This window comes from Schistocerca cancellata, chromosome 2 (genome assembly GCF_023864275.1).
Source record: "Schistocerca cancellata isolate TAMUIC-IGC-003103 chromosome 2, iqSchCanc2.1, whole genome shotgun sequence".
Classification (NCBI taxonomy): domain Eukaryota; kingdom Metazoa; phylum Arthropoda; class Insecta; order Orthoptera; family Acrididae; genus Schistocerca; species Schistocerca cancellata.
In genome coordinates this window covers 356,880,285-356,894,445 of record NC_064627.1, presented here as the reverse complement: position 1 = coordinate 356,894,445, position 14,161 = coordinate 356,880,285, and the positions used below count along the sequence as shown (strand labels likewise).

Genomic DNA, 14,161 nt, shown 5'->3' with positions numbered 1-14,161 from the left:
CCCCTGCCACACCTTGAGACGACCTCCCACTCTACCACAGGTGAGGGATCAGCCTCAATGCGGGCAGTATCCCGGGCAACCACAGTCGTAGTCTGATCGGGGGATGCGTGGGACGAGCTGGCCGTCCCCGACAAACCCCCATCCGGACCCCCACAGTGATGCCCATTGGCAACAGCCTCAAGCTGTGTGACCGAAGCCAACACTGCCTGAAGCTGGGAGCGAAGGGATGCCAACTCAGCCTGCATCCGAACACAGCAGTTGCAGTCCCTATCCATGCTAAAAACTTGTGCAAAGAACGTCTGAACTAATCTACAGAGAGCTCAAACAAAACGACAAAATTGAAGCGGTTATTAAAATACAAGATTGCCTAGTAAATGCAGTAATGCTGCCACTTGTGCACTGCTGACACACTGCTCGGCGGCGGAAGGAGACTACGCGATTTAACACTATTCGAGTACTAAAACGTGATGCTACAACTCTCAAATACTATAATACGCCCGAAATTTATGAATTAAACAATGCAAGTACCAAAAACACGCAAAGAAATTAAGAATTAAACTATGTAACAAATAAGTGAGCTCAGAGTATACGACTTGCTGCTGCAGCTGCTTATCCAACGGCGGCAGGGAGCACACTGACTGACCAACCGACACTGGCCGTTCAAAACGAAAACAGATGACAGACGACTACGCGAATTTACACTATTCAGGTACTAAAACGCGATGCTACAACTCTCAGATACTATAATACGCCCGAAATTTATGAATTAAACAATGCAAGTACCAAAAACACGCAAAGAAATTAAGAATTAAACTATGTAACAAATGAGTGAGCTAGGAGTATACGACTTGCTGCTGCAGCTGCTTATCCAACGGCGGCAGGGAGCACACTGACTGTGACCAACCGACACTGGCCGCTCAAAACGAAAACAGATGACAGACGACTACGCGAATTTACACTATTCAGGTACTAAAACGCGATGCTACAGCTCTCAGATACTATAATACGCCCGAATTTATGAATTAAACAATGCAAGTACCAAAAACACGCAAAGAAATTAAGAATTAAACTATGTAACAAATGAGTGAGCTAGGAGTATACGACTTGCTGCTGCAGCTGCTTATCCAACGGCGGCAGGGAGCACACTGACTGTGACCAACCGACACTGGCCGTTCAAAACGAAAACAGATGACAGACGACTACGCGAATTTACACTATTCAGGTACTAAAACGCGATGCTACAACTCTCAGATACTATAATACGCCCGAAATTTATGAATTAAACAATGCAAGTACCAAAAACACGCAAAGAAATTAAGAATTAAACTATGTAACAAATGAGTGAGCTAGGAGTATACGACTTGCTGCTGCAGCTGCTTATCCAACGGCGGCATGAAGAAAATTCTGTAGCAATTGAAACTTACCGGGACCACTGCACCTTAAAGGAGCCTGTACACAATGAAACTTGTTAGTCAAATTTTCTCTTTTTATCCACAAATTCATCAAACAAATCTGTACACGTACCAACAAAGTTTGTCAATTTAATCTCACTTTTGAAGCGTATGATGGCTGCCAATGCAGAAAAAGTTTTACTGGCTTTGACTTTAGCACTGTATGTAAGGAAGAAAAATGAAACAAGATGCTTGTCTAAGGAATGGTTGAAATGGAAAGAGAAATATACCCATGTAAATCTGCTAAATAAAATTACACTCAGAACCTGTTGATTACTTCACCTTTCCAACAATGGACAGTCAAACTTTGAATAATGGAGTTACATTGCACTCACACTGAAAAGAAGACACAAGTATATGAAAAAATTATTTTCTTCCTTTTGGTCCTTTAAAGACACTTCATTAAAATATCACAATGTTGGAACACGTACACTGTCCATAGAAGAACTGGAGAGCTCCGATGTTTTGTTTTATTTTATTTTATTTTTATTTCATTGCACTCGCACTCCTATGTTGTGGGTAGAACACCAACTTTCTTCTTAACTTCTTCCTGCATAATATATGAATGGTAAAGATGCAACACCTCTAACATTTTGATAACTGCCAATGCTATTTTTTCTCCCCGAGTATAGTTTCCATAATTGTGGATACCTACATTACAGCGAGATAAATTGTAATAACACTATTTTTCAGTAAACATGTGCAGAAAAACATCAACACAAACATTCACCATCTTGTCAAATCTGCTGCTGATCAAAATTTCTATCAAACCCCATCAAACGTAATCTAACAACAATATTATGAAAATGATAGATTGCTACTTACCACAGAGAGAAGAAGAATCGTGGACAGGCACAACGAAAAGACTGCTTATACTTAAGCTTCCTGCAGAAAGGCCTTCATCCAAAGCAGGAAACACCTACACATTCTCGCATGCACAACTCACAAATACGTTTCTGCAACTTGCAATCTAGCATGTGTAAGGAGGAGGCATGGGGAGGGGGAGGGATAGCAGAGTAGGTGTCGGGGGGAAGATGCAGTGATGTTTGTGGGAGCATGTAGGGACATGGTGGGAACAAGATAGGGCTGCTAGGTGCGGTTGGGAGATTTGGGGAGGGGGACGGGAAGGAGGAAGACGGGGGAAAATACTAGTGGGTGTGTTGGTAGAATAGAAGGCCAAGTAGTGCTGGAGTGGGAGCATGGGAGAGAATAGGTAGGTGGAGGACAGGGACTAGCAAATATTGAGATCAGACCCCCAAAACCCCCTGACCTCAACCTTTGTTACCCCCTGCCCTCTACCTACCTATTCCCTTCCCTGCTCCCACACCAGCACTACACAGCCTTCTATTCTGCCAATGCACACAGTAGTCTTCCCTTCCTTCTCTACTTCTCTCCTTGTCTGCCGTCCCCAAAGCCCCCAACTGCATCTACCCTGTCCTGAATATGTCCCTGCACACTCCCACAAACAGTGCTACACCTCCCCCCACCTACCCTTCTATCCCTTCCCCTCATCATCCCATGCCGCTTCCTTACCTCTACCTGCCACACTAGATTGCTGCTCCCATCAGGTGCAGTTGAAGTCTGCAGTGCAGCCACAGCAGCCAGAGACAGTGGTCATGTCTGTGAGAGCCGTGAATGTGTGTGTCTTTTCTACATTAGAAGGAGGTCTTTATGCAAAGCTCAAATGTATAACAGTCTTTTCATTGTGCCTGTCTGTGACTCAGTGTCTCCTCTATGTGGTGAGTAGCAACCTACAATTTTTCATAATATCATTGTTATTCCATCCTGGACTTTCCATTGTTCAGACACACTATGTTTGACAAACAGTGCTGTACACAGTCAAATAATCAACAAACCTAGTAATGTTTGGCAAACAGTTTCACTGAGTATGCAGCCTTAAGAAGCTGTCCACAGTGGAGATTGCCATCTAACCCAGGCTTCTCAACAGCTGTTGACTGTTGGAAATTGTGTGAGTGAAGTGGTGGTGGTGTTTGGTGAGACACAGACGAGCCAGTGTAACAGCATTTCCATGATCAGCTCTTGTTGCTTCTGGAGCAGTGCCAATAGTAGTTGGTGGTGATCTTCCTGTAGGTCTGACTACTGCTGTTACAGGTCTAACAATTTTAATACGCTATGTTCCATGTGAAGTAATATAACTAATGGCCTAATAATGAAATAATTTCATCAGAAGGACTACTAATGCTATGTGTGACAATCCTTGTTGCCAGTTTCACTGTAATCTAAGCTAATTAATTGAGACACAACACCTGAGTCTCTGAGGAAACTTTTCCTTTTTTGGAAACTTGTGGTATAAAAAAAAAAAAAAATAGATATACACATAGAAACACGAGTGGTTCTAGTCAGAGACTCAGTCTGTGAAGTATTGTTGAGCCTTGCAATTGCATTGAAACCAGTCTTACTTCCTGGCAGCAATATATGCCAAGACTAGTGGATGTGACAGGAAACAAAGTCCTAAATGGAATCGGTGGCATAATGTTGTTGACATTCCTTGTAAGAATGGTACCTCCATAAGGCTGCTGAGCCTGTACTACAAAGGCAGGTTATAGCTGTTGCTTGAAAAGTGCTCTAGTTGTTTGGACATCAGTTGTGGTTGTGCATTGACCACTATCCTCGGGGAGCTGCAAAAAACAGGGGTCAACTGACTCCATGGTCAATACATCTGCATCCATTGCAGGCTGAGATACAAAATCAGCAGTAAGAAGTATCTAAAACTGTCTTGATACTTCTCCCAATTATTATGATTATTTTTCTGCTGCTATCTTTAATACAATACTCACAAACTCTGTTCTTAGAATCAGATTTTAAAAAAGTGAAAGTAAAAACAATGATAAGTAATATCTTATATAGCAGAAGAGCATGAATTACTTCTGTTTCCTTCTGTGCTCCCTGTATGACACTTTGCTTTCAAATAACAAAACAATTCCCTTTTTACCTGACCATCTTCTCCAATCTAAAACCTAACTGGGCTCAGTCTAGTTGCAGTGCTGAGACAACATAGCTGTTCATATGTATGTGCGTGTGTTTATCCTATTCTGTTTGATAAAAGGAAGGAAACTGCCAGACAGCTTAGTGGCAATCTCCAGCTTGTCTACGTACATTCTGACTACACTCAGTATATTAACCATACAGTGAGTGAATTTTTTTACTTCTTCAACTTCCTTTTATTATACTACTATTACCAGCATTGTCTGATTTCAAGACTGTGGAGAAGGTGGAGTACATACTATTATTATTATTATTATTATTATTGTTATTAAAACAATTTAGTATTTTCTTGTCCAATGCTTTCTTTTAATTTATTGACAAATAACTTCAAAATCCTTTCAAGAGTTTCAGTTTGTTTGATTCACCATTTCATTTTTTCCCGACAAAGGGAAGGGTCTGAATTTCATTGTTATTTCAGTTGCCACCATCAGTCTGTCATGTTTTTCCACTACATAGAAGTTCCTTAATAAAATAAACCCAAACGGTTACATAATTTATCACAATGACTAATTAAAGCATACGAGAAGTATCTCAGTTAAGCATTCTATTAGCTTTCAACATTCCATTAGATGAAAAAGCATAATATTAAGAATTGAGGTACAATTTTGACGTACCCTTTCTCGTTCTATTTGTGCAACTTGATGCATGAGGGACCGCACTCCTTTTCTAACAAGCTCTGGGTCAACATCAATAACACCCTCACCTCGTGAATCTGCATCCTGAGCTGTAATGATTATAACATAAATTAAATGAAGCTGATAACAAGTTAATATCCAGTACATGATTTATAAAGAATTATTATGCACAAATAATTTACAAAATCAATTGCAGGAACAAAGAAATAAAAGTCTTTTTGTTTAGCTTTGTGACCAGATATCCTTTGACATCACAGCTGTCAAGCTAACTTAAGGCACGGAAGAGGTATGCACCATCTGTCTATGAATTTCTTATACTTTGTGTGTGTGTGTGTGTGTGTGTGTGTGTGTGTGTGTGTGTGTGTGTGTGTGACTGTATTTTAACTGCTTGTGTGTTGTATTCTCTGTGGTAGAATACAGGGACCAGCCCAGCATTTGTCTACAAGAGTGTGAGGAAATGCCTAAAATCCACACTCATGCTGGCTGATGCGCCAGCCCCTGGTCATTAATCTACTGTGTGAATTCAATCTGGATCTGGCTCACCTCCCTGTCTTGTAAGCTAGTGCACCGTACAATCCACTATATGAGCACCTCAATCTGTAATTTATTGTTTACAGGCCCTTACTGATGATTTTTTTGTGGAAAACAATTCGAGACATTACAGTAAACAATCCTATTGTTTATGTTTCAGCGAGCATCTCTTATTACAAACATATGAAAATTTTATGTTTTTAAATTTTTATAGCAATGCTTTTGAATGTCTTAGAGTTGGTCTCTGAGCATTTCTCTGTGACACACTTGTTTTTTTTCTGTTCTTAAGTTTTCTAAGGAAAACATGGAATATATAAACCTGGATACCAAGTTCAGGGATCTGACAGTTGTTCCTTGCATATGTGGGTTAAGTCTCTTCACCATCTCTTCACCACTGTCTCCAAGCTCAGTATGTAATTGAAGAAAACAATCTGGTGAATTTATAAATTGTCTTAGAAAACCAGACTGAAATGTAAATAATGAAGCTATCAAATTACTAGATAAACTTACATCAAAACACATTTACCTGCTCGGACTGGGCTCCAACGTCTTGAGGGGCTGAGCAATCTGTATGGAAGTGTGACACTTCCGTCCATCTGTATGCCAGCAATTCTTCGTAGTGTTGATCCAACACTGCTTAACTTCTGCTCCACTTCTTTCTTAGCAGATTCCAGTTGTACTAGTTGCTGATCTAGGGCTCTGACTCTGCCCTCTGCACCACCAAGTCTGGCCTATAGGTTAAAAAAAGGTCTATACACTGACCTGAAAACTCCAAACAGCCTACAGGAAAGAAATCTTTTTAACAAGAAACTTTAACAGACACAGTTTCAGCTCCAGATTAACGAATTTAGATACAAACATTGCCATGATAGTCCAAGATGAAACTGAAAACACCACACACACACACACACACACACACACACACACACACACACACACACACACTATATTTGGTCTGTTAATTATGTGTCATGAATTAAAACTAAATATGCAGTCACATTTTCAGAGATTGTTTGTGTGAAACACATTTAGTATATTAAATTACTTTGATCTAACACATGTATTTTCTGAGATCATATAGGACTGCTCATGAGATCATATAGGACTGCTCATACACCATTACTATGGTCTACAGTATTACAGAATACTTCATAGCTGTTTATGATTGATTTAGCAAGTAAACAATGCACTTTGCAAACTGTGAGCCCAATAACCACAACAAACTTCTAGTCAAGTGGGAAGATGTCCTGCCTAATATTTCAGCCACAGAATAAGTCAATAGTTTTATTACACAAGTTATAAGGGGAATCAAATGACAATGAGCCAGATGAAAAAACAGTAAGTAAACTGTTTATTATTTCAAAAGTAATCACCATAAGTGTTACCATATTTATCCCATTGAGAGGCAAGTTGGTCAATGCCTGTATGCAAAAATGTTTGCAGTTGCCTGTGGAACAAGGGTTCCCATACCCAGGAGCAAAGGGGAGGCCACAGCCCTCCCTAGTTCTCAATGAAAGGAAAAAAAATATAGCGTAGTCAAATGTTTTTCTTTCAAGAAAATGTCTTAAAAGTCATTATTATACACGTTGTTAACAGAGTCGGAACTGGAGCCTTTTTATGGCTACTTACACGTCGCCATTCTTCTTCCAACATATTCAAAATACCTCCATAACTCCATGGTCTAGGCTTTCCCCTAAAAAATACCGTATGAGCACCATTGCTGTGGAAACCTGATTGTACCCAGGCATGCACCTTTTTGTCTGAAGCAAATTGATGGGCATAAATGTGTTTCTTCTGGACTCCAAAACTATGGAAATCATATGGGGAGAAATCGGGACTGTATGGAGGATATGTAAGAGCTTCTCAGTGAAATTTCTGCAGAGTACTCAAAACAATAGCCATGCCAGCTCTGGGAAAGCCATGACCATCTTTTTCTTTGACTGCAGGGGCCCACAGCTCATTGACTTTTTGGAACACAGCGTTACAAGTAATGCACAGAAGTAAGTGGACACTTTACATAAATTGATGGTTGCCATGAAGTCCAGACACCGAGAAATATTGACGGATGCCCTCATTCTGTTGCAGGATAATGCCAGTCCACACATTGTTTCAACTAAATCGCAGAAGTTTCAATGGGAAGCCCTTACATTGCCTCCATACAGACCTGATATATTTGGAAAGATATTTGTGGTCACTGATTTGCATTGGACAAGGAGAGTCTTAATTGAGTAAAGTCATGGTTCCATAGGCAACTGCAAACATTTTTCCATGAAGTCATTAAATGTCTTGTCTCACAGTGGGATAGATGTATTAACAGTTATGGTGATTACTTTTTGAATGAATAAACAGTTTGCTTATTTTTTCCCATCTGTCTCATTTTCATTTGACTGGTCCTTATAAGAAATGAGCAAATAATGAAATTAAAAAAAGAATAAGGCCTGAAAAACTACTGGAAATGTCAAATGTCAAACATGCACTGAGAAATTATTAAATCAACATTGTAAACCAAACTATAAGGTTAAGGTCTACACTACATGGTCTTTAGTCATTCCATTATTTGCAGCCACCAGGAGAATACATTATCTTATACTAAAATGATACTGGTTTCTTCAGAAGCTTCTATTTGTCTCTTGCAGACATAAATATGATGGTCAGCATCAGCTGGTGGAGTCACAGTGATGACCTGGAGGGCAATATTGATCATCCAAAGGTGATTTACTCGCTAATATATATATATCTCGCTAATATATATGTATCTAAAAAGAAAGATGATGAGACTTACCAAACAAAAGCGCTGGCAGGTCGATAGACACACAAACAAACACAAACATACACACAAAATTCAAGCTTTCGCAACAAACGGTTGCTTCGTCAGGAAAGAGGGAAGGAGAGGGAAAGACGAAAGGATGTGGGTTTTAAGGGAGAGGGTAAGGAGTCATTCCAATCCCGGGAGCGGAAAGACTTACCTTAGGGGGAAAAAGGACAGGTATACACTCGCACACACACACACATATCCATCCGCCTATACACAGACACAAGCAGACATTTGTAAAGGCAAAGAGTTTGGGCAGAGATGTCAGTCGAGGCGGAAGTACAGAGGCAAAGGTGTTGTTGAAAGACAGGTGAGGTATGAGCGGCGGAAAATTGAAATTAGAAATTAGCAGAGATTGAGGCCTGGCGGATAGCGAGAAGAGAGGATATGCTGAAGGGCAAGTTCCCATCTCCGGAGTTCAGACAGGTTGGTGTTAGTGGGAAGTATCCAGATAACCCGGACGGTGTAACACTGTGCCAAGATGTGCTGGCCGTGCACCAAGGCATGTTTAGCCACAGGGCGATCCTCATTACCAACAACCACTGTCTGCCTGTGTCCATTCATGCGAATGGACAGTTTGTTGCTGGTCATTCCCACATAGAAGGCTTCACAGTGTAGGCAGGTCAGTTGGTAAATCACGTGGGTGCTTTCACACGTGGTTCTGCCTTTGATCGTGTACACCTTCCGGGTTACAGTAGGTTACTGGAGTAGGTGGTGGTGGGAGGGTGCATGGAACAGGTTTTACACCGGGGGCGGTTACAAGGGTAGGAGCCAGAGGGTTGGGAAGGTGGTTTGGGGATTTCATAGGGATGAACTAAGAGGTTACGAAGGTTAGGTGGACGGCGGAAAGACACTCTAGGTGTCTTTCTGTCTTTCCGCCGTCCACCTAGCCTTCGTAACCTCTTAGTTCATCCCTATGAAATCCTTTGTCTTTTTATTTTTCTCTTAGTAAGCACAAGGGGGTAGTCATAAAGGTTTACTTATTACCTTGAAAATGTAAAGTTAAATAATTAATTTTGAAACTATAACTTCATGAGATGTATTTGCTAGCCAGTACTTATCTTCAAAAGGCAATATTTCAGTACTGTCAATATCGAGGAATTGTGGTTTATTCATCTCAGGAGGTACATTTGCAATCCATTTGGTTTGTGAACAGTGGCATGTCAAAAATTTATAATACAGTTACAATGATTTTTACACTAATAAATAATAGCACTAAAATAAATAATAATGCTATAATGATATTTCTTGGGATATGTAACACATTGTATCAATCTCAATATTCCAATTGGTCCTGCATGAATTCATCCACTGAGTAACAACACTTCAGTGTCAGTACCTAATATAGCTTTCTTCATGTGCATTAACTTTCTCCCTTTTAATGTATTATAAATTTTCATTCTCATGTACTGAGGTCCCTGGGCATACAGTTTGAGGTGGTGGGTAGGGAGAGTAAAATTTTCTTCGTTTCTTGTATAATGTGAATGAACAAAACTGTTTCCCTCAAATACATTCATGTTCAGAAAAAAACAGAACGCCTTGAACAACTAGAGATAGGATGTTCATTCTCACAGGACAGGTACATTATTATATTCTGCAGAAATGATTAGCATTTGAACCATGGCATCGTATGGGTTCCAGGTCAACAGTATGAGCGAATTGTACTGTCAAATCAGGGAGTATGAAAGAGGGCGCATTATTGGTTTGAGAGAACATGAAGCATCTCTTGGGGAAATTGCTGCTCGTATGGGACGAAGTGTTTTGGCCGTGAACCGCATGTGTGAAGAATGGTTCACGGAGGGCTGCCGCGTGTGTGAAGAATGGTTCACGGAGGGCTGTAGAACATGGTGAGATGGGTCAGGTCGTACCACTCAGACCACCACCCGAGAAGCTTGACACCTCATCCTATTAGCATTGGAGGACAGATCTGCATCCTCCTTGGCTCTAGTGAAACAGTGTAACACATCGTACACTATCAGGGGTGACAGTCCATTGCTGTTTATTATGGCATGGGTAGGAACAGGAAAAATCTGTTTAAATGATAACACGATGAATAATGAGAATTTGGTGGTTTTTGCACAAATCACGCGAATTCAGCGGTTTTTAAGAAAGTAACGGAAAATCGGTGTTTTTCAACAAAATTTCTGTGTCCTTGTAAGAAGTGTTGTAAATCTAATTATGTCAGTGACATATTAAATGTTGAAACGTTCCATGTTCAACTATCGCACTACTTTTTGCAGTCGTGACATCACTAGTGGCCTTTCGAATATGGACTTTTGTGAACGTGTACGAATGACCACTGTGCGAATTTCGATTATTTATTTCTTTTGTAGTGTGTGTGCCACAGTATGTCATTTAAAAGCAATGGAGCAATGAGAATCTATCACAAACACATCACCCTGCTCATTAAATGTGGTTAATAATACAACAACGATGTAAGGCTTGAAGAAATGAGATCACTGAGACTTGAGACAGTAGCCGAATGAGTAAGCCATAACATAACGGATAGTTTCATGGTTTACGATACAAATGGATGTAGGTTTGTCCCACTGCATGCTAATATATATTTTTTTCCATCGTAGCATTGTCAACACAGCCTGGGTCTTTTGTTATGAATGTAACGCAAGTATTTGGAAGGAGGTGGGTGCAAACACTGCCAACACTGTCGTCAATCATTGAGCTTATGACTCTAGCACCTTTTACAATAAAAGTAAAGGAAAAAATCCGAAAGTGTAATACAAGTATGATCTGCAATAAATGATGTTAACATTTCCGTCTGATTAGAGATCGAAGAATGAAATAAATATTTGGGTGTTTATTTCTGAATATGTGATGAGTTCCGAATAGTTGGTGAGGCAGGTATCTTAAAGGGCAGCATTAACTTCTTTGACGGAAATGAGCAGCTATAAGAATCATCTTTTAGGATTTCCAGCACGCTGGATTAATAACAGGACAGCAACTTGAGTTAACCAGTTTGATTTAGAAAACAGCCAAAGTTGTAAAATTCAGTTACTTTTGTTTAATTGATGACCTGTTTCACGTATGAGAACCCATTCCCCAAATCATCTTAACAAAGAAAAAGGTGTACTGTGTGATAGAACGCAAACTACACTCCTGGAAATTGAAATAAGAACACCGTGAATTCATTGTCCCAGGAAGGGGAAACTTTATTGACACATTCCTGGGGTCAGATACATCACATGATCACACTGACAGAACCACAGGCACATAGACACAGGCAACAGAGCATGCACAATGTCGGCACTAGTACAGTGTATATCCACCTTTCGCAGCAATGCAGGCTGCTATTCTCCCATGGATACGATCGTAGAGATGCTGGATGTAGTCCTGTGGAATGGCTTGCCATGCCATTTCCACCTGGCGCCTCAGTTGGACCAGCGCTCGTGCTGGACGTGAAGACCGCGTGAGACGACGCTTCATCCAGTCCCAAACATGCTCAATGGGGGACAGATCCGGAGATCTTGCTGGCCAGGGTAGTTGACTTACACCTTCTAGAGCATGTTGGGTGGCACGGGATACATGCAGACGTGCATTGTCCTGTTGGAACAGCAAGTTCCCTTGCCGGTCTAGGAATGGTAGAACGATGGGTTCGATGACGGTTTGGATGTACCGTGCACTATTCAGTGTCCCCTCGACGATCACCAGTGGTGTACGGCCAGTGTAGGAGATCGCTCCCCACACCATGATGCCGGGTGTTGGCCCTGTGTGCCTCGGTTGTATGCAGTCCTGATTGTGGCGCTCACCTGCACGGCGCCAAACACGCATACGACCATCATTGGCACCACGGCAGAAGCGACTCTCATCGCTGAAGACGACACGTTTCCATTCGTCCCTCCATTCACGCCTGTCGCGACACCACTGGAGGCGGGCTGCACGATGTTGGGGCGTGAGCGGAAGACGGCCTAACGGTGTGCGGGACCGTAGCCCAGCTTCATGGAGACGGTTGCGAATGGTCCTCGCCGATACCCCAGGAGCAACAGTGTCCCTAATTTGCTGGGAAGTGGCGGTGCGGTCCCCTACGGCACTGCGTAGGATCCTACGGTCTTGGCGTGCATCCGTGCGTCGCTGCGGTCCGGTCCCAGGTCGACGGGCACGTGCACCTTCCGCCGACCACTGGCGACAACATCGATGTACTGTGGAGACCTCACGCCCCACGTGTTGAGCAATTCGGCGGTACGTCCACCCGGCCTCCCGCATGCCCACTATACGCCCTCGCTCAAAGTCCGTCAACTGCACATACGGTTCACGTCCACGCTGTCGTGGCATGCTACCAGTGTTAAAGACTGCGATGGAGCTCCGTATGCCACGGCAAACTGGCTGACACTGACGGCGGCGGTGCACAAATGCTGCGCAGCTAGCGCCATTCGACGGCCAACACCGCGGTTCCTGGTGTGTCCGCTGTGCCGTGCGTGTGATCATTGCTTGTACAGCCCTCTCGCAGTGTCCGGAGCAAGTATGGTGGGTCTGACACACCGGTGTCAATGTGTTCTTTTTTCCATTTCCAGGAGTGTACGTTAATACTGTACACGCTTGTGTTTAAGCCATTAGTTAAGTTTACAGAGACCATTCATTGGCAGGACAACTGTTTTGGGTACGCTCTTTGCCAACACTTGCGAATAAACAATATTGTGCGCATACCAATAGCAATGTGGCATTGAAGGCTGAGTGCGTATTTTTCTGCCTGTATTAACTTACGAAAATTTTAATTAATATCGATATGATTGTTTTCAAATTTCGGTGAAATAAGTTTCGTTTAAGCAGTTACCAGACAGCTTGCCGCGCATGCGCAGAGATGACATCTCTTAGAAGCAGCGCCAATTCCCATTTCTGGCTACTTGGAATGTGGTTGTTTGGTGTATAAACAGTGAGAGAAAGCAGCCAAAAAAAAAAAAAACCTCTGATGCTGCCAAGCTGCCACATTCACACCTGCACATAGCTGTCTCAGTTAAAGTGGGGTACACTTCTTGGAGGTATTCATACAGAAAAATCTCTTAGGAATGCAGCTAAGACATTTTACTTACTAACAATAGCACTGCAAAGGCAACGATTTTTCTTTACATTAAAAGATTTTCTTCTAAGTTTCATTTCTGCTATTCCGTAAGAAATTTCAACCATTTAACATAAATATTTAAGTTGGTGAGAAAAATTGTTGAGTGTCAAAAATAGATTGTGGACCTGAAAAAAGGAGAGTTTTGTATACTTTTTAATGTGCTGGATACTTCATTGATAAATAATTTTTTTTGCAGTATTTAAAATATATGTATCACTCCACACCATTCTCGCTAAGTGCAGCAACAGTAAACATATGTTAAAAATTGAAATAATAGTCTCTGTTGCAGATACTTCATTGATGACGCATTTCACCCTCCTAGCACATCTTCAGATCATTCTTGAGCCACAGAGACCAGCTTCTGTAGTCTCCACAGCTCAAGAATGATATGAAGAAGTGCAAAATATGTCATCAATAAAATATCTGCAATGTACTATTATTTTCATTTTTACCTTCAGTATTTGTTTTAAAATAATTATTTGTGTCAAAATTTTTTGTTAAAATAATTTTTCTCTACACTTGTCTCGTGTTTGGCCCACCCTATCTTAGGAACAGTTCCATTTTCAACATAGCACTGAAAAATGGTTAAATATGACAAAAATAGAAATCTGACAACAGAATAAGCTCTCCAGAAAATAACACCAAAAAGTGCAAC

The 14,161-nt window shown here is 41.4% G+C and overlaps 1 protein-coding gene across 1 annotated transcript in view; it reads right to left on the bottom strand.

The window, feature by feature from the left end:
• LOC126161742 (rootletin) overlaps positions 1-14,161 on the bottom strand; it is a 267,518-nt gene that overhangs the window by 71,413 nt on the left and 181,944 nt on the right. Inside the window, exons 23-24 of the mRNA XM_049917782.1 lie at positions 6,150-6,354; positions 5,072-5,181 (exon numbers count right to left, since the gene is read on the bottom strand). Of these exons, the coding sequence (XP_049773739.1) occupies positions 5,072-5,181; positions 6,150-6,354 (315 nt within the window). The remainder of the gene's footprint in view (positions 1-5,071; positions 5,182-6,149; positions 6,355-14,161) is intronic.